This window comes from Oncorhynchus kisutch, unplaced genomic scaffold (genome assembly GCF_002021735.2).
Source record: "Oncorhynchus kisutch isolate 150728-3 unplaced genomic scaffold, Okis_V2 Okis01b-Okis20b_hom, whole genome shotgun sequence".
Classification (NCBI taxonomy): domain Eukaryota; kingdom Metazoa; phylum Chordata; class Actinopteri; order Salmoniformes; family Salmonidae; genus Oncorhynchus; species Oncorhynchus kisutch.
This window is the reverse complement of record NW_022261978.1, coordinates 8,763,867-8,789,173: the sequence shown is the minus strand read 5'-3', so window position 1 is coordinate 8,789,173 and position 25,307 is coordinate 8,763,867. Positions and strand designations below refer to the sequence as shown.

Here is a 25,307-nt window from a genome sequence, read left to right as displayed (position 1 = left end):
ATTTGTGCCACGCTCAAAACAACTGTTATCTCAGAACTACAAAATCTGACTTTTAGTGAGTTCAAGACAACTGGGAACTCGGGAAAAAACGAGCTACGGACTGGGAAAACTTTCATCCAACTCGGAATTGTACATTTGGAACTCGGGCCTCTTTCTAGAACTATGACCTGAAGATAACTGACATCATGAATCGACCTTGTTTTTTTTCTTCAGAGTTCCCAGTTGTCTTGAAAGCACCATAAATCCAGAGAATACCAGACTTTGATGACAAAGTTTGTCACTAAAATAATAATAATAATAATAATAGTAATATTAATAATAATAATAATATTAATAATAGTAGTAATAATAATAATAATAATAATAATAATAATAGTAATAATAATAGTAGTAGTAATAGGGGAGGGGAGGTTGCTAAAAATGTTACCCCAAAATGTTCTTCAAAACGTTCTTCGAGGATCCATTAAAAGGGGTTCCCCTTCAAAGAACCCCTTTTAATGTTAATGGATCCTCGAAGAACCTGTTGAGGAATATGATGAATATGATGATGATGATGATGATGATGAATATGATGATGGTGATGATGATGGTGATGATGATGAATATGATGATGATGATGATGATGATGGTGATGATGATGCTGATGGTGATAATGATGATGGCGATGATGATGATGGCGATGATGATGGTGATAATTATTAATATTATGATGATGATGATGGTGATGATGATGGTGATGATGATGAATATGATGATGATGATGGTGATGATGATGAATATGATAATGATGATGGCGATGATGATGATGAATATGATGATGAATATGATGATGATGATGGTGATGATGGTGATGATGGTGAATACGATGATGATGATGATGATGATGATGGTGATGATGATGAATAAGATGATGATGATGGTGATGGTGATGATGATGGTGATGATGCTGGGGATGATGATGATTTTGAATATGATGGTGATGGTGAATATGATGATGAATATGATGATGATGATGGTGATGAATTTGATGATGATGATGATGATAAATATGATGATGAATATGATGGTGATGATGATAAATATGATGATGAATATGATGGTGATGATGATGATGATGATGAATATGATGATGATGATGATGAATATGATGGTGATGAATATGATGGTGATGATGATAAATATGATGATGAATATGATGATGATGAATATGGTGATGAATATGATGGTGATGACTATGATGGTGATGAATATGGTGATGAATATGATGGTGATGACTATGATGGTGATGATGAATATGATGAATATGATGATGATAAATATGATGATGAATGTGATGATAATGATGCTGATGATGGTGATGATGAATTTGATGATGGTGATGATGATGAAAATGACAGTGATGGTGATGATGATGAGGAATATGATGATGAATATGATGGTGATGGTGATGGTGATGGTGATGGTGATGATGATGATGATGGTGATGGTGATGGTGATGATGATGGTGATGATGACGACGACTATGACGATGATGATGGTGATGATGAATATGAATATGATAATGAATATGATGGTGATGATGATGATAATAAAAATGATGATGAATATGATGATGATGATGATGGTGATGATGATGATGATGATTATGATGATGATGGTAATGAGGAATATGATGATGGGGATGATTATGGTGACGATGATGATGGTGATGATGATGATGATTATGAATATGCATTTGATGATGAATATGATGGTGATGATGACGATGATGATGATAAATATGACGATGATGAATATGATGACTATGATGATGAATATTACGATGATGAATATGATGATGACGATGATGATGATGATGATGATGATGAAAGTGCATCAGCGATGTCGTACTCCCTGTTCACCCACGACTGCGTGGCCATGCACGCCTCCAACTCAATCATCAAGTTTGCGGACAACACTACAGTGGTAGGCTTGATTACCAACAACGACGAGATGGCCTACAGGGAGGAGGTGAGGGCCCTCGGAGTGTGGTGTCAGGAAAATAACCTCACACTCAATAACCTCACCTCACGCACAACGCATCACCGGGGACAAACTACCTGCCCTCCCTCCAGGACACCTACACCACCCGATGTCACAGGAAGTCCATAAAGATCATCAAGGACAACAACCACCCGAGCCACTGCCTGTTCAGCCCGCTATCATCCAGAAGGCGAGGTAAGTAAAGGCGCATCAAAGTAGGGACCGAGAGACTGAAAAACAGCTTCTATCTCAAGGCCATCAGACTGTTAAACAGCCACCACTAACATTGAGTGGCTGCTGCCAACATACTGACTCAACTCCAGCTCACTTCAGTAATGGAAATTAATGGAAATTGATGGAAAAAATGTATCACTAGCCACTTTAAACAATGCTACTTAATATGTTTATATACCCTACATTACTCATCTCATATGTATATACTGTTCTCTATATCATCTACTTTAAACTATGTCACTTTTATGTTTACATACCCTACATTACTCATCTCATATGTATATACTGTACTCGGTACCATCTACTGCATCTTGCCTATGCCGTTCTGTACCATCACTCATTCATATATCTTTATGTACATATTCTTTATCCCTTTACACTTGTGTGTATAAGGTAGTAGTTGTGGAATTGTTAGGTTAGATTACTCGTTGGTTATTACTGCATTGTCAGAACTAGAAGCAGAAGCATTTCGCTACTCTCGCATTAACATCTGCTAACCATGTGTATGTGACAAATAACATTGGATTTGATTTGATTATGATGATGAATATGATGATGATGATGATGATGAATATGATGATGATTATGATGATGAATATGATGATGATGATGATGATGATGAATATGATGATGACGATGCTGAATATGATGATGATGATGAATATGAATATGATGATGATGATGATGAATATGATGATGATGATGAATATGATGAATATGATGATGAATATGATGATGATGATGATGATGATGATGATGATGATGAATATGATGATGATGAATATGATGATGATGATGATGATGAATATGATGATGATGATGAATATGATGAATATGAATATGATGATGATGAATATGATGATGAATATGATGATGAATATGAGGTTTATGAAGATGATAGATGCACACAACCATTTTGCAATGAAAACTCTAAGATCCTGTTACAACCTTGACTTTTGACACGTTCAGCCATCCAATCTGACTGATTCTAATAAATAAATACATGCAGTAAATAAAAAGACAGAATGCAGTCAATTTGTCTTTGAAATGCTTTAATTATTATTTGAGTCAAGTAACAGTGGAATCAAGAGACAGAGAGCCCATCGTGCTGCTATAACATGAAACGCTACTTTAACATCCAAGATGATAACAATAGTGATGATATAGTGACCATATTGTTCTCTAGGTGTCAGTGTTGTAGTGATGATGTAGTGACCATATAAGAGACAGAGAGCCCATCATGCTGCTATAACATGAAACGCTACTTTAACATCCAAGATGATAACAATAGTGATGATATAGTGACCATATAAGAGACAGAGAGCCCATCGTGCTGCTATAACATGAAACACCACTTTAACATCCAAGATGATAACAATAGTGATGATATAGTGACCATATAAGAGACAGAGAGCCCATCGTGCTGCTATAACATGAAACACCACTTTAACATCCAAGATGATAACAATAGTGATGATATAGTGACCATATAAGAGACAGAGAGCCCATCATGCTGCAATAACATGAAACACCACTTTAACATCCAAGATGATAACAATAGTGATGCTGTAGTGACCATATAAGAGACAGAGAGCCCATCGTGCTGCTATAACATGAAACACTACTTTAACATCCAAGATGATAATAATAGTGATGCTGTAGTGACCATATAAGAGACAGAGAGCCCATCGTGCTGCTATAACATGAAACGCTACTTTAACATCCAAGATGATAACAATAGTGATGATATAGTGACCATATAAGAGATAGAGAGCCCATCGTGCTGCTATAACATTGACCATATTTTTTCTCTAGGTGTTAGTGTAATAGTGATAATGTAGTGACCATATTGTTCTCTAGGTGTTAGTGTAATAGTGATAATGTGGTGACCGTATTGTTCTCTAGGTGTTAGTGTAATAGTGATAATGTAGTGACCATATTGTTCTCTAGGTGTCAGTGTAATAGTGATAATGTAGTGACCATATTGTTCTCTAGGTGCCAGTGTAATAGTGATGATGTAGTGACCATATTGTTCTCTAGGTGTTAGTGTAATAGTGATAATGTAGTGACCATATTGTTCTCTAGGTGTTAGTGTAATAGTGATAATGTGGTGACCGTATTGTTCTCTAGGTGTTAGTGTAATAGTGATAATGTAGTGACCATATTGTTCTCTAGGTGCCAGTGTAATAGTGATAATGTTGTGACCGTATTGTTCTCTAGGTGTTAGTGTAATAGTGATAATGTAGTGACCATATTGTTCTCTAGGTGCCAGTGTAATAGTGATGATGTAGTGACCATATTGTTCTCTAGGTGTCAGTGTAATAGTGATAATGTAATGACCATATTGTTCTCTAGGTGTTAGTGTAATAGTGATAATGTAATGACCATATTGTTCTCTAGGAGTTAGTGTAATGTAGTGACCATATTGTTCTCTAGGTGTCAGTGTAATAGTGATAATGTGGTGACCGTATTGTTCTCTAGGTGCTAGTGTAATAGTGATATTGTAGTGACCATATTGTTCTCTAGGTGCCAGTGTAATAGTGATAATGTAATGACCATATTGTTCTCTGGGTGTTAGTGATAATGTAGTGACCATATTGTTCTCTAGGTGTTAGTGTAATAGTGATAATGTAGTGACCATATTGTTCTCTAGGTGTCAGTGTAATAGTGATAATGTATTGACCATATTGTTCTCTAGGTGCCAGTGTAATAGTGATGATGTAGTGACCATATTGTTCTCTAGGTGTTAGTGTAATAGTGATAATGTGGTGACCGTATTGTTCTCTAGGTGTTAGTGTAATAGTGATAATGTAGTGACCATATTGTTCTCTAGGTGCCAGTGTAATAGTGATAATGTTGTGACCGTATTGTTCTCTAGGTGTTAGTGTAATAGTGATAATGTAGTGACCATATTGTTCTCTAGGTGCCAGTGTAATAGTGATGATGTAGTGACCATATTGTTCTCTAGGTGTCAGTGTAATAGTGATAATGTAATGACCATATTGTTCTCTAGGTGTTAGTGTAATAGTGATAATGTAATGACCATATTGTTCTCTAGGAGTTAGTGTAATGTAGTGACCATATTGTTCTCTAGGTGTCAGTGTAATAGTGATAATGTGGTGACCGTATTGTTCTCTAGGTGCTAGTGTAATAGTGATATTGTAGTGACCATATTGTTCTCTAGGTGCCAGTGTAATAGTGATAATGTAATGACCATATTGTTCTCTAGGTGTTAGTGATAATGTAGTGACCATATTGTTCTCTAGGTGTAAGTGTAATAGTGATAATGTGGTGACCGTATTGTTCTCTAGGTGTTAGTGTAATAGTGATAATGTAATGACCATATTGTTCTCTAGGTGTTAGTGTAATGTAGTGACCATATTGTTCTCTAGGTGTCAGTGTAATAGTGATAATGTGGTGACCGTATTGTTCTCTAGGTGCTAGTGTAATAGTGATATTGTAGTGACCATATTGTTCTCTAGGTGTCAGTGTAATAGTGATAATGTAGTGACCATATTGTTCTCTAGGTGCCAGTGTAATAGTGATGATGTAGTGACCATATTGTTCTCTAGGTGTTAGTGTAATAGTGATAATGTGGTGACCGTATTGTTCTCTAGGTGTTAGTGTAATAGTGATAATGTAGTGACCATATTGTTCTCTAGGTGCCAGTGTAATAGTGATAATGTTGTGACCGTATTGTTCTCTAGGTGTTAGTGTAATAGTGATAATGTAGTGACCATATTGTTCTCTAGGTGCCAGTGTAATAGTGATGATGTAGTGACCATATTGTTCTCTAGGTGTCAGTGTAATAGTGATAATGTAATGACCATATTGTTCTCTAGGTGTTAGTGTAATAGTGATAATGTAATGACCATATTGTTCTCTAGGAGTTAGTGTAATGTAGTGACCATATTGTTCTCTAGGTGTCAGTGTAATAGTGATAATGTGGTGACCGTATTGTTCTCTATGTGCTAGTGTAATAGTGATATTGTAGTGACCATATTGTTCTCTAGGTGCCAGTGTAATAGTGATAATGTAATGACCATATTGTTCTCTAGGTGTTAGTGATAATGTAGTGACCATATTGTTCTCTAGGTGTCAGTGTAATAGTGATAATGTGGTGACCGTATTGTTCTCTAGGTGTTAGTGTAATAGTGATAATGTAATGACCATATTGTTCTCTAGGTGTTAGTGTAATGTAGTGACCATATTGTTCTCTAGGTGTCAGTGTAATAGTGATAATGTGGTGACCGTATTGTTCTCTAGGTGCTAGTGTAATAGTGATATTGTAGTGACCATATTGTTCTCTAGGTGTCAGTGTTACAGTGATAATGTGGTGTCCGTATTGTTCTCTAGGTGTTAGTGTAATAGTGATAATGTAGTTACCATATTGTTCTCTAGGTGCCAGTGTAATAGTGATAATGTAATGACCATATTGTTCTCTAGGTGTTAGTGATAATGTAGTGACCATATTGTTCTCTAGGTGTCAGTGTAATAGTGATAATGTGGTGACCGTATTGTTCTCTAGGTGCCAGTGTAATAGTGATAATGTAGTGACCATATTGTTCTCTAGGTGTCAGTGTAATAGTGATAATGTAATGACCATATTGTTCTCTAGGTGTTAGTGTAATGTAGTGACCATATTGTTCTCTAGGTGTCAGTGTTACAGTGATAATGTAGTGACCATATTGTTCTCTAGGTGTCAGTGTTACAGTGATAATGTAGTGACCGTACTGTTCTCTAGGTGTTAGTGTTACAGTGATAATGTAGTGACCATATTGTTCTCTATGTGTCAGTGTTACAGTGATAATGTAGTGACCATATTGTTCTCTAGGTGTCAGTGTTACAGTGATAATGTAGTGACCATATTGTTCTCTAGGTGTTAGTGTAATGTAGTGACCGTATTGTTCTCTAGGTGTTAGTGTTATAGTGATGATGTAGTGACTGTATTGTCCTCTAGGTGTCAGTGTAATAGTGATAATGTAGTGACCATATTGTTCTCTAGGTGTCAGTGTAATGTAGTGACCGTATTGTTCTCTAGGTGTTAGTGTTACAGTGATAATGTAGTGACCATATTGTTCTCTAGGTGTCAGTGTTACAGTGATAATGTAGTGACCGTATTGATCCTAGGTGTTAGTGTAATAGTGATAATGTAGTGACTGCATTGTTCTCTAGGTGTTAGTGTTATAGTGATTATGTAGTGACCATATTGTTCTCTAGGTGTTAGTGTTACAGTGATAATGTAGTGACCATATTGTTCTCTAGGTGTTAGTGTTACAGTGATAATGTAGTGACTGGCTAGCTCTGGTGCCCCCTCCTCCACATTGTATTTGTGGAGTCATTTAGAGATGGTGACATTAGGTCAGGACTGATAGAGTCAGGTATGTTACTCCTGCTCCTGAACAGCCACAGCATCAGAGACAGCCCTGATCTTAAAGGAAATGCTTTTCAGAGAGTAGTCTACCCCTTTCCAGTGCTGCCAAAAAAACTTCATATTAGCTAAAGAAGTTCCCTGATGTGGGGCGTACAGGGAGTTAGGGTTAGCATGCGTACAGGCACCGTACCAGAATCCACCCATGTTGCGCCTGGCACAGTTGTCACTCCAGGTATCTTGGTCTTTGTCGTAGGTGCTGAACTTCATGCCGTTGCTATATGACATGGAGTCCCCTGAGAATCAACCAACAGACAATGGTATAGTAGCCTGGTAATGTGGAAGACCAAATAAAATGAAACAGTTATGCTATTCATATACTATCTACTCTATCTTAGTCTATGTATTACTCATCTCATATTCATATTCAAGGTATTGGAGTGGCCATCAGAAAGCCCTGTTCTCAATCCTATAGATTATTTGTGGGCAGAACTGAAAAAGCGTGTGCGAGCAAGGAGGCCTACAAACCTGACTCAGTTCCACCAGCTCTGTCAGGAGGAATGGGCCAAAATTCACCCAACGTATTGTGGGAAGCTTGTGGAAGTCTACCCAAAACGTTTGACCCAAGTTGAAACCATTTAAAGGCAAAGCTACCAAATACTAATTTAGTGTACGTAAACTTCTGACTCACTGGGAATTTGATGAAAGAAATACAAGCTGAAATAAATCTTTCTCTCTACTATTATTCTGACATTTAACATTCTTAAAATAAAGGGGTGATCCTAACTGACCTAAGACAGGAAATTTTTATTTGGATTAAATGTCAGAAATGGTGAAAACTGCATTTAAATGTTTTTGGCTACGGTGTACGTAAAACCCCCGACTTCAACTGTATATCATGTTTTGTTGAGGTTAAAAAAATATACAGATGTGCCAATTTGCATGCTTCTATTCCAAATGAAACAAGATGTTATTTTTTGGGAGCTTATTGACTGGACTAAAGGGCCATCCACACCAAGGACGATAATTATAATGGTAAATCAAGTCAAGTGAACAGAGGTTTCACACGACAAAAAATGAGGGTCTAGGAACAGTGCCATGTTCAGGGGCAGAACAACAGATTTGTACCTTGTCAGCTCAGGGGTTTGAACTTGCAACCTCCTGGTTACTAGTCCAATGCTCTAACCACTAGGCTACCCTGCCTCTAACCACTAGGCTACCCTGCCTCTAACCAGTAGGCTACCCTGCCTCTAACCACTAGGCTACCTTGCCTCTAACCACTAGGCTACCCTGCCTCTAACCACCAGGCTACCCTGCCTCTAACCACTAGGCTACCCTGCCTCTAACCACTAGGCTACCCTGCCTCTAACCACCAGGCTACCTTGCCTCTAACCACCAGGCTACCCTGCCTCTAACCACCAGGCTACCCTGCCTCTAACCACTAGGCTACCCTGCCTCTAACCACCAGGCTACCCTGCCTCTAACCACCAGGCTACCCTGCCTCTAACCACCAGGCTACCCTGCCTCTAACCACCAGGCTACCCTGCCTCTAACCACCAGGCTACCCTGCCTCTAACCACCAGGCTACCCTGCCTCTAACCAGTAGACTACCCTGCCTCTAACCAGTAGGCTACCCTGCCTCTAACCAGTAGGCTACCCTGCCTCTAACCACCAGGCTACCCTGCCTCTAACCACCAGGCTACCCTGCCTCTAACCACTAGGCTACCCTGCCTCTAACCACTAGGCTACCTTGCCTCTAACCACTAGGCTACCCTGCCTCTAACCACTAGGCTACCCTGCCTCTAACCACTAGGCTACCCTGCCTCTAACCACTAGGCTACCCTGCCTCTAACCAGTAGGCTACCCTGCCTCTAACCAGTAGGCTACCCTGCCTCTAACCACCAGGCTACCCTGCCTCTAACCAGTAGGCTACCCTGCCTCTAACCACCAGGCTACCCTGCCTCTAACCACTAGGCTACCCTGCCTCTAACCAGTAGGCTACCCTGCCTCTAACCAGTAGGCTACCCTGCCTCTAACCACTAGGCTACCCTGCCTCTAACCACTAGGCTACCCTGCCTCTAACCACCAGGCTACCCTGCCTCTAACCACTAGGCTACCCTGCCTCTAACCAGTAGGCTACCCTGCCTCTAACCACTAGGCTACCCTGCCTCTAACCACCAGGCTACCCTGCCTCTAACCAGTAGGCTACCCTGCCTCTAACCACTAGGCTACCCTGCCTCTAACCAGTAGGCTACCCTGCCTCTAACCACTAGGCTACCCTTCCTCTAACCACTAGGCTACCCTGCCTCTAACCACTAGGCTACCCTGCCTCTAACCAGTAGGCTACCCTGCCTCTAACCACTAGGCTACCCTGCCTCTAACCACCAGGCTACCCTGCCTCTAACCACTAGGCTACCCTGCCTCTAACCACTAGGCTACCCTGCCTCTAACCACTAGGCTACCCTGCCTCTAACCACTAGGCTACCCTGCCTCTAACCACCAGGCTACCCTGCCTCTAACCAGTAGGCTACCCTGCCTCTAACCACTAGGCTACCCTGCCTCTAACCAGTAGGCTACCCTGCCTCTAACCACTAGGCTACCCTGCCTCTAACCACTAGGCTACCCTGCCTCTAACCACTAGGCTACCCTGCCTCTAACCAGTAGGCTACCCTGCCTCTAACCACTAGGCTACCCTGCCTCTAACCACTAGGCTACCCTGCCTCTAACCAGTAGGCTACCCTGCCTCTAACCACTAGGCTACCCTGCCTCTAACCACTAGGCTACCCTGCCTCTAACCACTAGGCTACCCTGCCTCTAACCACTAGGCTACCCTGCCTCTAACCACTAGGCTACCCGCCTCTAACCACTAGGCTACCCTGCCTCTAACCACTAGGCTACCCTGCCTCTAACCACTAGGCTACCCTGCCTCTAACCACTAGGCTACCCTGCCTCTAACCAGTAGGCTACCCTGCCTCTAACCACTAGGCTACCCGCCTCTAACCACTAGGCTACCCTGCCTCTAACCACCAGGCTACCCTGCCTCTAACCACTAGGCTACCCTGCCTCTAACCACTAGGCTACCCTGCCTCTAACCACCAGGCTACCCTGCCTCTAACCACCAGGCTACCCTGCCTCTAACCACCAGGCTACCCTGCCTCTAACCACTAGGCTACCCTGCCTCTAACCAGTAGGCTACCCTGCCTCTAACCACTAGGCTACCCTGCCTCTAACCAGTAGGCTACCCTGCCTCTAACCACCAGGCTACCCTGCCTCTAACCACCAGGCTACCCTGCCTCTAACCACCAGGCTACCCTGCCTCTAACCACTAGGCTACCCTGCCTCTAACCACCAGGCTACCCTGCCTCTAACCACCAGGCTACCTTGCCTCTAACCACTAGGCTACCCTGCCTCTAACCACTAGGCTACTCTGCCTCTAACCACTAGGCTACCCTGCCTCTAACCACTAGGCTACCCTGTCTCTAACCACCAGGCTACCCTGCCTCTAACCACCAGGCTACCCTGCCTCTAACCACCAGGCTACCCTGCCTCTAACCACCAGGCTACCCTGCCTCTAACCACCAGGCTACCCTGCCTCTAACCACCAGGCTACCCTGCCTCTAACCACTAGGCTACCCTGCCTCTAACCAGTAGGCTACCCTGCCTCTAACCAGTAGGCTACCCTGCCTCTAACCAGTAGGCTACCCTGCCTCTAACCACCAGGCTACTCTGCCTCTAACCACTAGGCTACCCTGCCTCTAACCGCTAGGCTACCCTGCCTCTAACCAGTAGGCTACCCTGCCTCTAACCACCAGGCTACCCTGCCTCTAACCACTAGGCTACCCTGCCTCTAACCACCAGGCTACCCTGCCTCTAACCACTAGGCTACCCTGCCTCTAACCACCAGGCTACCCTGCCTCTAACCACCAGGCTACCCTGCCTCTAACCACTAGGCTACCCTGCCTCTAACCACTAAGCTACCCTGCCTCTAACCACTAGGCTACCCTGCCTCTAACCACCAGGCTACCCTGCCTCTAACCACCAGGCTACCCTGCCTCTAACCACCAGGCTACCCTGCCTCTAACCACTAGGCTACCCTGCCTCTAACCACTAGGCTACCCTGCCTCTAACCACTAGGCTACCCTGCCTCTAACCACTAGGCTACCCTGCCTCTAACCACCAGGCTACCCTGCCTCTAACCACTAGGCTACCCTGCCTCTAACCACTAGGCTACCCTGCCTCTAACCACTAGGCTACCCTGCCTCTAACCACTAAGCTACCCTGCCTCTAACCACTAGGCTACCCTGCCTCTAACCACCAGGCTACCCTGCCTCTAACCACCAGGCTACCCTGCCTCTAACCACCAGGCTACCCTGCCTCTAACCACTAGGCTACCCTGCCTCTAACCACTAGGCTACCCTGCCTCTAACCACTAGGCTACCCTGCCTCTAACCACTAGGCTACCCTGCCTCTAACCACTAGGCTACCCTGCCTCTAACCACTAGGCTACCCTGCCTCTAACCACCAGGCTACCCTGCCTCTAACCACCAGGCTACCCTGCCTCTAACCACTAGGCTACCCTGCCTCTAACCACTAGGCTACCCTGCCTCTAACCACCAGGCTACCCTGCCTCTAACCACCAGGCTACCCTGCCTCTAACCACCAGGCTACCCTGCCTCTAACCACTAGGCTACCCTGCTCTAACCACTAGGCTACCCTGCCTCTAACCACCAGGCTACCCTGCCTCTAACCACCAGGCTACCCTGCCTCTAACCACCAGGCTACCCTGCCTCTAACCACCAGGCTACCCTGCCTCTAACCACCAGGCTACCCTGCCTCTAACCACCAGGCTACCCTGCCTCTAACCACCAGGCTACCCTGCCTCTAACCACTAGGCTACCCTGCCTCTAACCACCAGGCTACCCTGCCTCTAACCACCAGGCTACCCTGCCTCTAACCACCAGGCTACCCTGCCTCTAACCACCAGGCTACCCTGATAAGGAGCTATATCGTTTGGATACTTTTCAGAGCGTTTTTTTTATGTCCCTCCGATGATAAAACACTGACAATCAGTCAAAAATGTGTTCTATTGAATGGTTCTTGGTTTTAGGTGCGCAAGGCTGCTCGCATAGGAGAGAAGGCAGAGCGCATGGTTAGTTTGCCTGGACAACTGGGAATGTGTGAGCATATTGGTGGCCACAATAATTATAGGGTGAATTGGGAGAATGTTGATCCATGACAATCAGTGCATGAGAAGGCCATATTTTCCAATGGTAACCCAAATCAAATCAAATCAAATTGTAATTTGTCACGTACACGTGTTTAGCAGATGTTATTGCGAGTGTAGCGAAATGCTTGTGCTTCTAGTTCCGACAATGCAGCAATATCTAATAAGTAAAATCTAACAATTTCACAACAAATACCGAATACACACAAATCTAAGTTAAGGAATGGAATTAAGAATATGTAAATATAAGGACAAGCAACGTCAGAGCGGCATAGACTGAGATACAATAGATAGTATAGAATACAGTATATACATATGAGATGAGCCCTATCTGTTCACGCCGATACGGTCACGCCCGTATCTGTTTCACCTGTGTTTGTGTCTCCACCCACCTCCAGGTGTTGCCCATCCTCCCCATTATCCCCTGTGTATTTATACCTGTGTTCTCTGTTTGTCTGTTGCCAGTAAGTCTTGTTTGTCAAGTCCACCAGCGTTTTCCAGTCTCTTTTCTCGCCCTCCTTGTTTTGACCCTTGCCTGTCCTGACTCCGAGGCCGCCAGCCTACCACTCTGCCTGCCCCTGACCCTGCCTGCTGACCTGTACCTTTGCCCCCCTCTGGATTAGTGACCTCTGTCTACCCTGACTATGAGCCTGCCTGCCGTCCGGTACCGTTGCCCCCATCTGGATTAGTGACCTCTGTCTACCCTGAATATGAGCCTGCCTGCCGTCCGGTACCATTGCCCCCATCTGGATTAGTGACCTCTGTCTACCCTGACTATGAGCCTGCCTGCCGTCCGGTACCGTTGCCCCCATCTGGATTAGTGACCTCTGTCTACCCTGACTATGAGCCTGCCTGCCGTCCGGTACCGTTGCCCCCATCTGGATTAGTGACCTCTGTCTACCCTGACTATGAGCCTGCCTGCCGGCCGGTACCGTTGCCCCCATCTGGATTAGTGACCTCTGTTTACCCTGACTATGAGCCTGCCTGCCGGCCGGTACCGTTCCCCCCATCTGGATTAGTGACCTCTGTCTACCCTGACTATGAGCCTGCCTGCCGGCCGGTACCGTTGCCCCCATCTGGATTAGTGACCTCTGTTTACCCTGACTATGAGCCTGCCTGCCGGCCGGTACCGTTCCCCCCATCTGGATTAGTGTCCTCTGTCTACCCTGACTATGAGCCTGCCTGCCGGCCGGTACCGTTGCCCCCATCTGGATTAGTGACCTCTGTCTACCCTGACTATGAGCCTGCCTGCCGTCCGGTACCGTTGCCCCCATCTGGATTAGTGACCTCTGTCTACCCTGACTATGAGCCTGCCTGCCGTCCGGTACCGTTGCCCCCATCTGGATTAGTGACCTCTGTCTACCCTGACTATGAGCCTGCCTGCCGTCCACCGTTGCCTCCATCTGGATTAGTGATCTCTGTCTACCCTGACTATGAGCCTGCCTGCCGTCCGGTACCGTTGCCCCCATTTGGATTAGTGACCTCTGTCTACCCTGACTATGAGCCTGCCTGCCGTCCGGTACCATTGCCCCCATCTGGATTAGTGACCTCTGTCTACCCTGACTATGAGCCTGCCTGCCGTCCGGTACCGTTGCCCCCATCATTTACCTCACTTTGTCCTCAGACTCCGTCCAGGTCTCATGTGGAGATTCTGCAATTCCGTCCACAACCATGTTGTTCCACCTTGATTGTCCCTCGAGACAATCCCCGGTCCCAGACACAATGGCTAACCGCGTCATGGGCTGCGTTCAAGAAAACCTCGCTAGCTTGATATGCAGCTAGCTAGCAGCTAGGCTAGCTGTGATGCCAAATAGCTCTTCAGACCCTTCCTTGGTTGGCAGGGCCACTGGAAAGAGACAAGCAGTCCCAGCAACTGATGCGTCGCGGGATCTAAACTAAGAAGCTAGGTAGCTACCAAAAACTTACCAATACACTTTCAAACTACAAACTTTCCAAACAAACAAAACCAAGCTCTTCCTCATTCCGTGTTCAACAGGAAGCAATGTTTTGGGAAGATCCTCAAAAGGTTCTACAGCTTCACCATTGAGATCATTGCATCACTGCCTGGTATGTCAGAGGAAGGCCCTAAAAACTGTCAAAGACTCCAGCCACCCTAGACTGTTCTCTCTACTAATGCACGGCAAGCGGTACTGGAGCGCCGAGTCTATGTCCAAGAGGCTTCTAAACAGCTTCAACCCCCAAGCCATAAAACTCCTGAACAGCTAATCAAATGGCTACCCAGATTATCTGCATTGCTCCGCCCTTTTATGACGCTGCTACTCTCTGTTATTATCTATGCATAGTCACTTTAATAACTCTACCTACATGTACATATTACCTCAATTTAAAACTGCTCTTAAACGCTAGTAAAACCAAATGCATGCTTTTCAGCCATTCGCTGCCCACACCAGCCCGCCTGACTAGCATCACTACTCTGGACGGTTCTGACTTAGAATATGTGGACAACTACAAATACCTAGGTGTCTGGTTAGACTGTAAACTCTCCTTCCAGACTCATATTAAACATCTCCAATCCAAAATGGAATCTAGAATTGGCTTCCTATTTCACAACAAAGCCTCCTTCACTCACGCCGCCAAACATACCCTCGTAAAACTGACTATCCTACCGATCCTCGACTTCGGCGATGTCATTTATAAAATAGCTTCCAATACTCTACTCAGCAAACTGGATGCAGTCTATCACAGTGCCATCCATTTTGTCACTAAAGCCCCTTATACCACCCACCACTGCAACTTGTATGCTCTAGTCGGCTGGCCCTCGCTACATATTCGTCGCCAGACCCACTGGCTCCAGGTCACCTATAAGTCTATGCTAGGTAAAGCTCAGCCTTATCTCAGTTCACTGGTCACGATAACAACACCCACCCATAGCACGCGCTCCAGCAGGTATATCTCACTGGTCATATATATATATATATATATATATATATATATATATATATATATACCACTGGCTCCAGGTCATCTATAAGTCTATGCTAGGTAAAGCTCAGCCTTATCTCAGTTCACTGGTCACGATAACAACACCCACCCATAGCACGCGCTCCAGCAGGCTCCAGGTCATCTAGCAGGTATATCTCACTGGTCATATATATATATACCACTGGCTCCAGGTCATCTATAAGTCTATGCTAGGTAAAGCCCCGCCTCATCGGAGCTTTAGCAGGTATATCTCACTGGTCATATATATATATATATATATACCACTGGCTCCAGGTCATCTATAAGTCTATGCTAGGTAAAGCTCCGCCTCATCGGAGCTTTAGCAGGTATATCTCACTGGTCATATATATATATATATATATATATATATATACCACTGGCTCCAGGTCACCTATAAGTCTATGCTAGGTAAAGCTCCGCCTCATCGGAGCTCCAGCAGGTATTTCTCACTGGTCATATATATATATATATATACCACTGGCTCCAGGTCATCTATAAGTCTATGCTAGGTAAAGCTCCGCCTCATCGGAGCTTTAGCAGGTATATCTCACTGGTCATATATATATATATATATATATATATATATATATATATATATATATATATATATATATATATATATATACCACTGGCTCCAGGTCATCTATAAGTCTATGCTAGGTAAAGCTCAGCCTTATCTCAGTTCACTGGTGACGATAACAACACCCACCCATAGCACGCGCTCCAGCAGGTATATCTCACTGGTCATATATATATATATATATACCACTGGCTCCAGGTCACCTATAAGTCTATGCTAGGTAAAGCTCCGCCTCATCGGAGCTTCAGCAGGTATTTCTCACTGGTCATATATATATATATACCACTGGCTCCAGGTCACCTATAAGTCTATGCTAGGTAAAGCTCTGCCTCATCGGAGCTTTAGCAGGTATTTCTCATTGGTCCCAAAGCCAACACCCCTTTGGCTGCCTTTCCTTCCAGTTCTCTGCTGGAACGAATTGCAAAAATCGTTGAACCTTGAGACTTATATTTCCCTCACTAACTTTAAACATCAGCTATCTGAGCAGCTTACCGATCGCTGCAGCTGTACATATCCCATCTGTAAATAGCCCAACCAATCTACCTACCGCATCCCCATATTGTTTTTATTTACTTTTCTGCTCTTTTGCACCCCAGTATTTCTACTTGCACATCATCATCGGCTCATCTATCACTCCAAGTTGTAATTACTTTGCTACTAGGGCCTATTCATTGCCTTTCTTCTGCCATTTGCACACACTGTTTCTAGACTTTTTTTTCTATTGTGTTATTGACTGTACGCTTGTTTATTCCGTGTGTAACTGTGTTGTTGTTTGTGTCACACTGCTTTGCTTTATCTTGGCCAGGTCGCAGTTGTAAATGAGAACTTGTTCTCCACTAGCTTACCTGGTTAAATAAAGGTGAAATAAAAAATAGAAAAATTAAATTACCTCAACTAACATTGACTCTGTACCGGTACCCCTGTATATAGTCTCGCTATTGTTATTTTACTGCATATTTTTTAAAACTGCATTCTTGGTTAGGGGCTTGTAAGTAAGTATTTCACTGTAAGGTCTACTACGCCTGTTGTATTCGGCGCATGTGACTAACACAATTTGATTTAATTTGACACTTGATTTGATTTGATTTGTAGCGCCCTTTAGGAACTAAACACTATCGTGGAGAAATTACAAGATTATTTTATAATACTGTTACTGCATGAAATGGTTGTTTTATGAAACAAAATAGGGTTCTTAGAACTCTATTGTGTCTGAACTGAGAGGAGCTTCTGAGATGGAACTCCAGCTACTGATTGATGATGGTCAGTAGAGCTTCTGAGATGGAACTCCAGCTACTGATTGATGATGGTCAGTAGAGCTGCTGAGATGGAACTCCAGCTACTGATTGATGATGGTCAGTAGAGCTGCTGAGATGGAACTCCAGCTACTGATTGATGATGGTCAGTAGAGCTGCTGAGATGGAACTCCAGCTACTGATTGATGATGGTCTTGTCCTCTCTCTCTCTGAGCCGCATTCCATAGAATGACTTGGTGTTTGTGTGCCGGGAGGTACCAGGATGGAGATGGCTCCGGTATGGATGATGATGAGAGGAACTTTGTTTTGGGGACCATGTTTTCTACACAATGAGAACAGTCTTTACAGCAGATACTGTCTACTGTCTTATTAATTTATTTCACCTTGTGACCCATTCCACACATCTGTTATTTGTAAGGTAGACTAAGAGGGTGTATCTTTGCTATAAAAGATCTTTGTATCCTTTGTGTCGGGGCTCTCAACAAATCACCTACAGGTTGGGACGTCGACCAGCCATCGTTATCGCAGAGCACTCAATCGATTCACTTCATTTGCGTGTGTTGTACTGACCTGCTCCCTTATTAATACGTGAATAAAGATTTAAAGTATAACTCTGACTTATGTGATACGTTTGTCTCTCCTCCTTTGATGATACAGAAACGAATCACCACAACACACACATAAGAGAAGAGTTATGATGTGACACCATAGGTGACGATGATGTTAAAGCTGATGAAGTATTACCTGCCCCTCCGTCTACATAACTGCCCAGTCTCAGTGTGTATCCGTAGTTCTCAGGATCAATGGAGAAGGACGTGTATTTAGCAGAAACTTTCCCTCCCTCAAAGTCCTCCATGTCCACTCTCAGCTCATTCTTCTTCCTCATCGTCAGGAGGAAGATGTTGTCCAGACCTTACAAGAACAGAAAGCATAAAGGTCCTGTCACATTTCAGCCCTTTCCTTACATCCTATCCCCTTTCATTTAGCTCCTAACACCATCCTTTAACTCTTAGCCCCTTCCCCTAGACCCTAGCCACTACCTTTATCTCCTTGCCCATTCCTCTAGCTCCTAGCCCCTTCCCATAGATCCTAGCCCCTTCCTCTAGCTCCTAGTCCCTTCCCATAGCTCCTAGCCCCTTCCCATAGCTCCTAGCCCCTTCCTCTAGCTCCTAGCCCCTTCCTCTAGCTCATAGCCCCTTCCCATAGCTCATAGCCCCTTCCATAGCTCCTAGCCTCTTCCTCTAGCTCCTAGCCCCTTTCTCTAGCTTATAGCCCCTTCCCCTAGTTTCTAGCCTCTTCCCCTAGCTCCTAGCCCCTTCCCATAGCTCCTAGCCCCTTCCTCTAGCTCCTAGCCCCTTCCTCTAGCTCATAGCCCCTTCCTCTAGCTCATAGCCTCTTCCTCTAGCTCATAGCCTCTTCCATAGCTCATAGCCTCTTCCTCTAGCTCCTAGCCCCTTCCATAGCTCCTAGCCCCTTCCTCTAGCTTGTAGCCCCTTCCTCTAGGTCATATACTCTTCCTCTAGCTCATAGCCCCTTCCCATAGCTCCTAGCCTCTTCCTCTAGCTCCTAGCCCCTTTCTCTAGCTCATAGCCCCTTCCCCTAGCTCCTAGCCTCTTCCCCTAGCTCATAACCCCTTCCTCTAGCTCATAGCCCCTTCCATAGCTCCTAGTCCCTTCCTCTAGCTCATAGCCTCTTCCATAGCTCCATGCACCTTCCTCGAGCTCCTAGCCCCTTCCTCTAGCTCCTAGCCCCTTCCCCTAGCTCCTAGCCCCTTCCTCTAGCTCGTAGCCCCTTCCTCTAGCTCATAGCCCCTTCCATAGCTCCTAGCCCCTTCTATAGCTCCTAGCCCCTTCCTCTAGCTTATAGCCCCTTCCATAGCTCCTAGCCCCTTCCATAGCTCCTAGCCCCTTCCTCTAGCTCCTAGCCCCTTCCTCTAGCTCCTAGCCCCTTCCTCTAGCTCATAGCCCTTTCCTCTAGCTCATAGCCCCTTCCTCTAGCTCATAGCCCCTTCCTTTAGCTCCTAGCCCATTCCTTTAGATCCTAGCCCCTTCCTCTAGCACATAGCCCCTTCCATAGCTCCTAGCCCCTTCCTCTAGCTCCTAGTCCCTTCCCTTTGGAAGGAGTACTCACCAAGCCAGTATTCTCCAGCCACGTTCCCAAAGCCAGATTTGTAGGTTTCCCAGGGTCTGAAGAAGTTCTCTGTTCCATCCATTCTCCTCTGGAACACCTGAGAGAGAGAGAGAGAGGGGGGGGGGGAGAGAGAGCGAGAGAGAGAGAGAGAGAGAGAGAGAAGGAGAAAGATAAGCAGAGGAGGACAGAGATGGAAGGGAGAGGGAGTTAGGGACATAGGGGATAAAGATAAGGGACACATATTAGAGACACATATTTCCCTCAGATTAAACAGATCCACAAAGAATTCTGAAACAAATCTAATTTTGATAAACTCCCATATCTACTGGGTGAAATACCACAGTCTGCCATCACAGCAGCACAATTTGTGACCTGTTGCCGCAAGAAAAGGGCAACCAGTGAAGAACAAACACCATTGCAAATACAACCTATATTTATGTGGATTTATTTTCCCTTATGAACTTGAACTATTTGCACATCATTACAACACTGTATATAGACATAATATCACATTTTATTCTTTTGGAACTTTTGTAAGTGTAAGGTTTACTGTACATTTTTTTTATTGTTTATTTCACTTTTGTTTGTTATCTACTTCACTTGCTTTGGCAATGTAAACATATGTTTCCATGACAACGAAGCCATGACAACGAAAAATGTAATTGATAAGTGAAGGGAGAGCGACACGGAGAGAAAGACAAGGAGGGAGACAGTGATAATATTATCATGCATTTTGCACAACAAACACATCATAAACATCACAGATGATCTACAAAGGTCTCTACTCACAGTCCACCTCCCTCCCTCCGTGTTCATGTCACAGTAGACGTGTAAGGGGGTGGTGGGACCCCCAGGGTAGATGGTGTACACCCCACTGGGTTTGGTGTTGTCATATTGATAGAGTTCATCACAGTCTAGAGGGAGGTAGAACTGAGAGAGGACGGCTACAGGAGCCAGCAGAGACAGGAGCAAAAAGACCTGGGATACAGAGACAGGGAAATCATGCACACAACGTTCACACAACATTCAAACAACATTAAAAAAAAACATTAAATCAACATTTACGTCACTGTTCAATGCTATCAGTATAGTACATGCAGCAAAACAACCCAGAGTAGAGATACATACACACATAATCTCACATAACATTCAGACAACATTAGATCCACACATAACCTCACATAACATTCAGACAACTTTAGATCCACACACAACCTCACATAACATTCAGACAACTTTAGATCCACACATAACCTCACATAACATTCAGATAACTTTAGAGCCACACATAATCTCACATAACATTCAGATAACTTTAGAGCCACACATAACCTCACATAGCATTCAGACAACTTTAGATCCACACATAATCTCACATAACATTCAGATAACTTTAGATCCACACATAACCTCACATTAAATTCAGACAACTTTAGATCCACACATAACCTCACATAACATTCAGACAACTTTAGATCCACACATAACCTCACATAACATTCAGACAACTTTAGATCCACACATAACCTCACATAACATTCAGACAACTTTAGATCCACACATAACCTCACATAACATTCAGACAACTTTAGATCCACACATAACCTCACATAGCATTCAGACAACTTTAGATCCACACATAATCTCACATAACATTCAGATAACTTTAGATCCACACATAACCTCACATAACATTCAGACAACTTTAGATCCACACATAACCTCACATAACATTCAGACAACTTTAGATCCACACATAACCTCACATAACATTCAGACAACTTTAGATCCACACATAACCTCACATAACATTCAGACAACATTAGATCCACACATAACCTCACATAGCATTCAGACAACTTTAGATCCACACATAATCTCACATAACATTCAGATAACTTTAGATCCACACATAACCTCACATTAAATTCAGACAACTTTAGATCCACACATAACCTCACATAACATTCAGACAACTTTAGATCCACACATAACCTCACATAACATTCAGACAACTTTAGATCCACACATAACCTCACATAACATTCAGACAACATTAGATCCACACATAACCTCACATAACATTCAGACAACTTTAGATCCACACATAACCTCACATAACATTCAGACAACTTTAGATCCACACATAACCTCACATAACATTCAGACAACTTTAGATCCACACATAACCTCACATAACATTCAGACAACATTAGATCCACACATAACCTCACATAGCATTCAGACAACTTTAGATCCACACATAATCTCACATAACATTCAGATAACTTTAGATCCACACATAACCTCACATTAAATTCAGACAACTTTAGATCCACACATAACCTCACATAACATTCAGACAACATTAGATCCACACATAACCTCACATAACATTCAGACAACTTTAGATCCACACATAACCTCACATAACATTCAGACAACATTAGATCCACACATAACCTCACATAACATTCAGACTTTTAAAACAGTAGAATAAAATGTTTTGAATTATCCATTTACTTTGCATGGATATGGTACATATCATATCAGTGTTAATAGTTAAGTCATACCTTCATCCTGAAGAGTGGGTAGTGGTGGACTGTGATGTGTGTCTGTCTGTCTTATAGCCCCTAACCAAGGCTGCACTACCTGGTCTAAACTAGACGTGGTGGGAACCACACACCAGTCTGGTTGTCTTTATGTGTCTGTGTGTGTGCATGTGTGCATGTGTGTGTGTGTGTGTGTGTAGCTGTGGAGGGGGAAGAAGGGGAGGGAGAGAGAGGGAGAAGGGGAAGGGATGAGAGGGAGAGGGATAGGGAGAGAGAGGGAGAAGGGGAGGGGATGAGAGGGAGAGGGATAGGGGTAGGGGGAGAAGGGGAGGGAGAGAGAGGGAGAAGGGGAGGGGATGAAAGGGAGAGGGATAGGGGTAGAGGGAGAAGGGGAGGGAGAGAGAGGGAGAAGGGGAGGGGATGAGAGGGATAGGGGTAGGGGGAGAAGGGGAGGGAGAGAGAGGGAGAAGGGGAGGGGATGAGAGGGAGAGGGATAGGGTAGGGGGAGAAGGGGAGGGAGAGAGAGGGAGAAGGGGAGGGGATGAGAGGGAGAGGGATAAGGAAAGGGGAAGAAGGGGAGGGAGAGAGAGGGAGAAGGGGAGGGGAGGAGAGGGAGTGGGATAGGGGTAGGGGGAGAAGGGGAGGGAGGAGAGAGGGAGAAGGGGAGGGGATGAAAGGGAGAGGGATAGGGGTAGAGGGAGAAGGGGAGGGAGAGAGAGGGAGAAGGGGAGGGGATGAGAGGGAGAGGGATAGGGGTAGGGGGAGAAGGGGAGGGAGAGAGAGGGAGAAGGGGAGGGATGAGAGGGAGAGGGATAGGGGTAGGGGGAGAAGGGGAGGGAGAGAGAGGAGAAGGGGAGGGGATGAGAGGGAGAGGGATAGGGTAGGGGAGAAGGGAGGGAGAGAGAGGGAGAAGGGGAGGGGATGAGAGGGAGAGGGATAGGGGGTAGGGGGAGAAGGGGAGGGAGAGAGAGGGAGAAGGGGAGGGATGAGAGGGAGAGGGATAGGGGTAGGGGGAGAAGGGAGGGAGAGAGAGGGAGAAGGGGAGGGATGAGAGGGAGAGGGATAGGGGTAGGGGAGAAGGGGAGGGAGAGAGAGGGAGAAGGGGAGGGGATGAGAGGGAGAGGGATAGGGGTAGGGGAGAAGGGAGGGAGAGAGAGGAGAAGGGAGGGGATGAGAGGGATAGGGGTAGGGGGAGAAGGGGAGGGAGAGAGAGGGAGAAGGGGAGGGGATGAGAGGGAGAGGGATAGGGGTAGGGGGAGGAAGGGGAGGAGGAGAGAGGGAGAAGGGGAGGGGATGAGAGGGAGAGGGATAGGGGTAGGGGAGAAGGGGAGGGGATGAGAGGAGAAGGGGGAGGGGATGAGAGGGAGAGGGATAGGGGTAGGGGGAGAAGGGGAGAGGGGGGGAGAAGCAGGGGGAGAGGAAGGGGGAGGGCAGGTATAGAACAGGGGGGTTTATGGGAGTACCTCTTTCTATCTCTCCATGCCAACCTGGTATATCACATAGTCCAGCCGTGCTAACACCTCCATTCCCCCAGCCCTCCCCAGAGACTGCCCCGGCATGCAGAGAATTGCCCCAGTGTTGATGCCTCATTCTGGGGGAGAGTGAAATCTAGCTCCAGGCTTCTCTCTGGGCCTGCTGATGGATGGAAGAAGGCCTCTCGCTCGCTCCCCAGCAGGATTCGTTGATAAGGCGTGTGTGAATGTGTGTGTGTGTGTGTGTGTCATCATAATGTAATGACTTCAAGGTCAGAAGGGACAGAAGATCCATATCCTGTTTACTCCCTTCATTTCCTCTCCTCTTTAATACAGCTTCATGGACCTGGAATGAGGGATGGAAGCCAGCGTTGATTACACACGCACACGCACACACACACACACACACACACACACACACACACACACACACACACACACACACACACACACACACACACACACACACACACCCTTCACTGTGCAATGCTGGTAAACCCCACCTGGGGGCAGTACTCTCCCTTTCTCTGTCTGACTGTCTGACTGTCTGACTGTCTGACTGTCTGACTATCTATCTATATGTATGTATGTATGTATGTATGTCTGTCTGTCTGTCTGACTGTCTGACTGTCTGACTGTCTGACTATCTATCTATATGTATGTATGTATGTATGTTTGCCTACCTGTCTGTCTGTCTGTCTGTCTGACATTTTGTCTATATATATGTCTGCCTGTCAGTCAGTCAGTCAGTCTGTCTGTCTGTCTGTCTGTCTGTCTGTCTGTCTGTCTGTCTGTCTGTCTGTCTGTCTGTCTGTCTGTCTGTCTGTCTGTCTGTCTGTCTGTCTGTCTGTCTGTCTGCCTGCCTGCCTGTCTGTCTGTCTGTCTGTCTGTCTGTCTGCCTATCTCTCTGTCTGTCTGTCTCTCTCTCCTTCTCTGTCTGTTTATCTCTCTGTCTCTCTGTCTCTATGTCTGTTTGCATGTCTGTCTGTCTGTCTGTCTGTCTGTCTGTCTGTCTGTCTGTCTGTCTGTCTGTCTGTCTGTCTGTCTGTCTGTCTGTCTGTCTGTCTGTCTGTCTGTCTGTCTGTCTATCTCTCTGTCTGTCTGCCTGGTCTATCTCTCTGTCTGTCTGTCTGTCTGCCTGCCTGCCTGTTTGTCTGTCTGTCTGGTCTATCTCTCTGTCTGTCTGTCTGTCTGCCTGCCTGCCTGTTTGTCTGTCTGTCTGGTCTATCTCTCTGTCTGTCTGTCTGTCTGCCTGCCTGTCTGTGTGTCTCTCTCCTTCTCTGTCTGTTTTCCCTCCCCTCCATATCTCCCTCCCCTACCTCACCTCTCCTCTCTCCCCCCTCCCCTCCATATCTCCCTCCCCTACCCCACCTCTCCTCTCTCCCCCCTCCCCTCCATATCTCCCCCCCTACCTCACCTCTCCTCTCTCCCCCCTCTCCTCCATCTCAGAATGAGATAAGAATCACTAGAAAGCAGATATTAGGATTTCCAGTTAGAATATATAT

At 45.1% G+C, this 25,307-nt stretch overlaps 1 protein-coding gene across 1 annotated transcript; it reads right to left on the bottom strand.

The window, feature by feature from the left end:
• Positions 1–3,299: 3,299 nt before the first annotated feature.
• On the bottom strand, positions 3,300–22,357 carry LOC116352934 (microfibril-associated glycoprotein 4). The gene is made up of 5 exons (XM_031811072.1): positions 22,352–22,357; positions 20,568–20,756; positions 19,779–19,875; positions 18,393–18,560; positions 3,300–7,923 (listed from the first exon to the last, which is right to left on the bottom strand). The coding sequence occupies exons 1-5, from the start codon at positions 22,355–22,357 to the stop codon at positions 7,643–7,645; spliced, it is 741 nt and encodes a 246-aa protein (XP_031666932.1). The 3' UTR covers positions 3,300–7,642.
• Positions 22,358–25,307: the final 2,950 nt, after the last annotated feature.

Bases quoted from the DNA above. Each gene is read 5' to 3' on its own strand.
- LOC116352934 (XM_031811072.1), bottom strand. The intron at 18,561-19,778 runs GTGAGTACTCCT...TGTTCTTGTAAG, and splicing joins GGCTGGAGAATACTGGCTTG to GTCTGGACAACATCTTCCTC. The intron at 7,924-18,392 runs GTAATACTTCAT...GTTGATTCTCAG, and splicing joins TTATGTAGACGGAGGGGCAG to GGGACTCCATGTCATATAGC.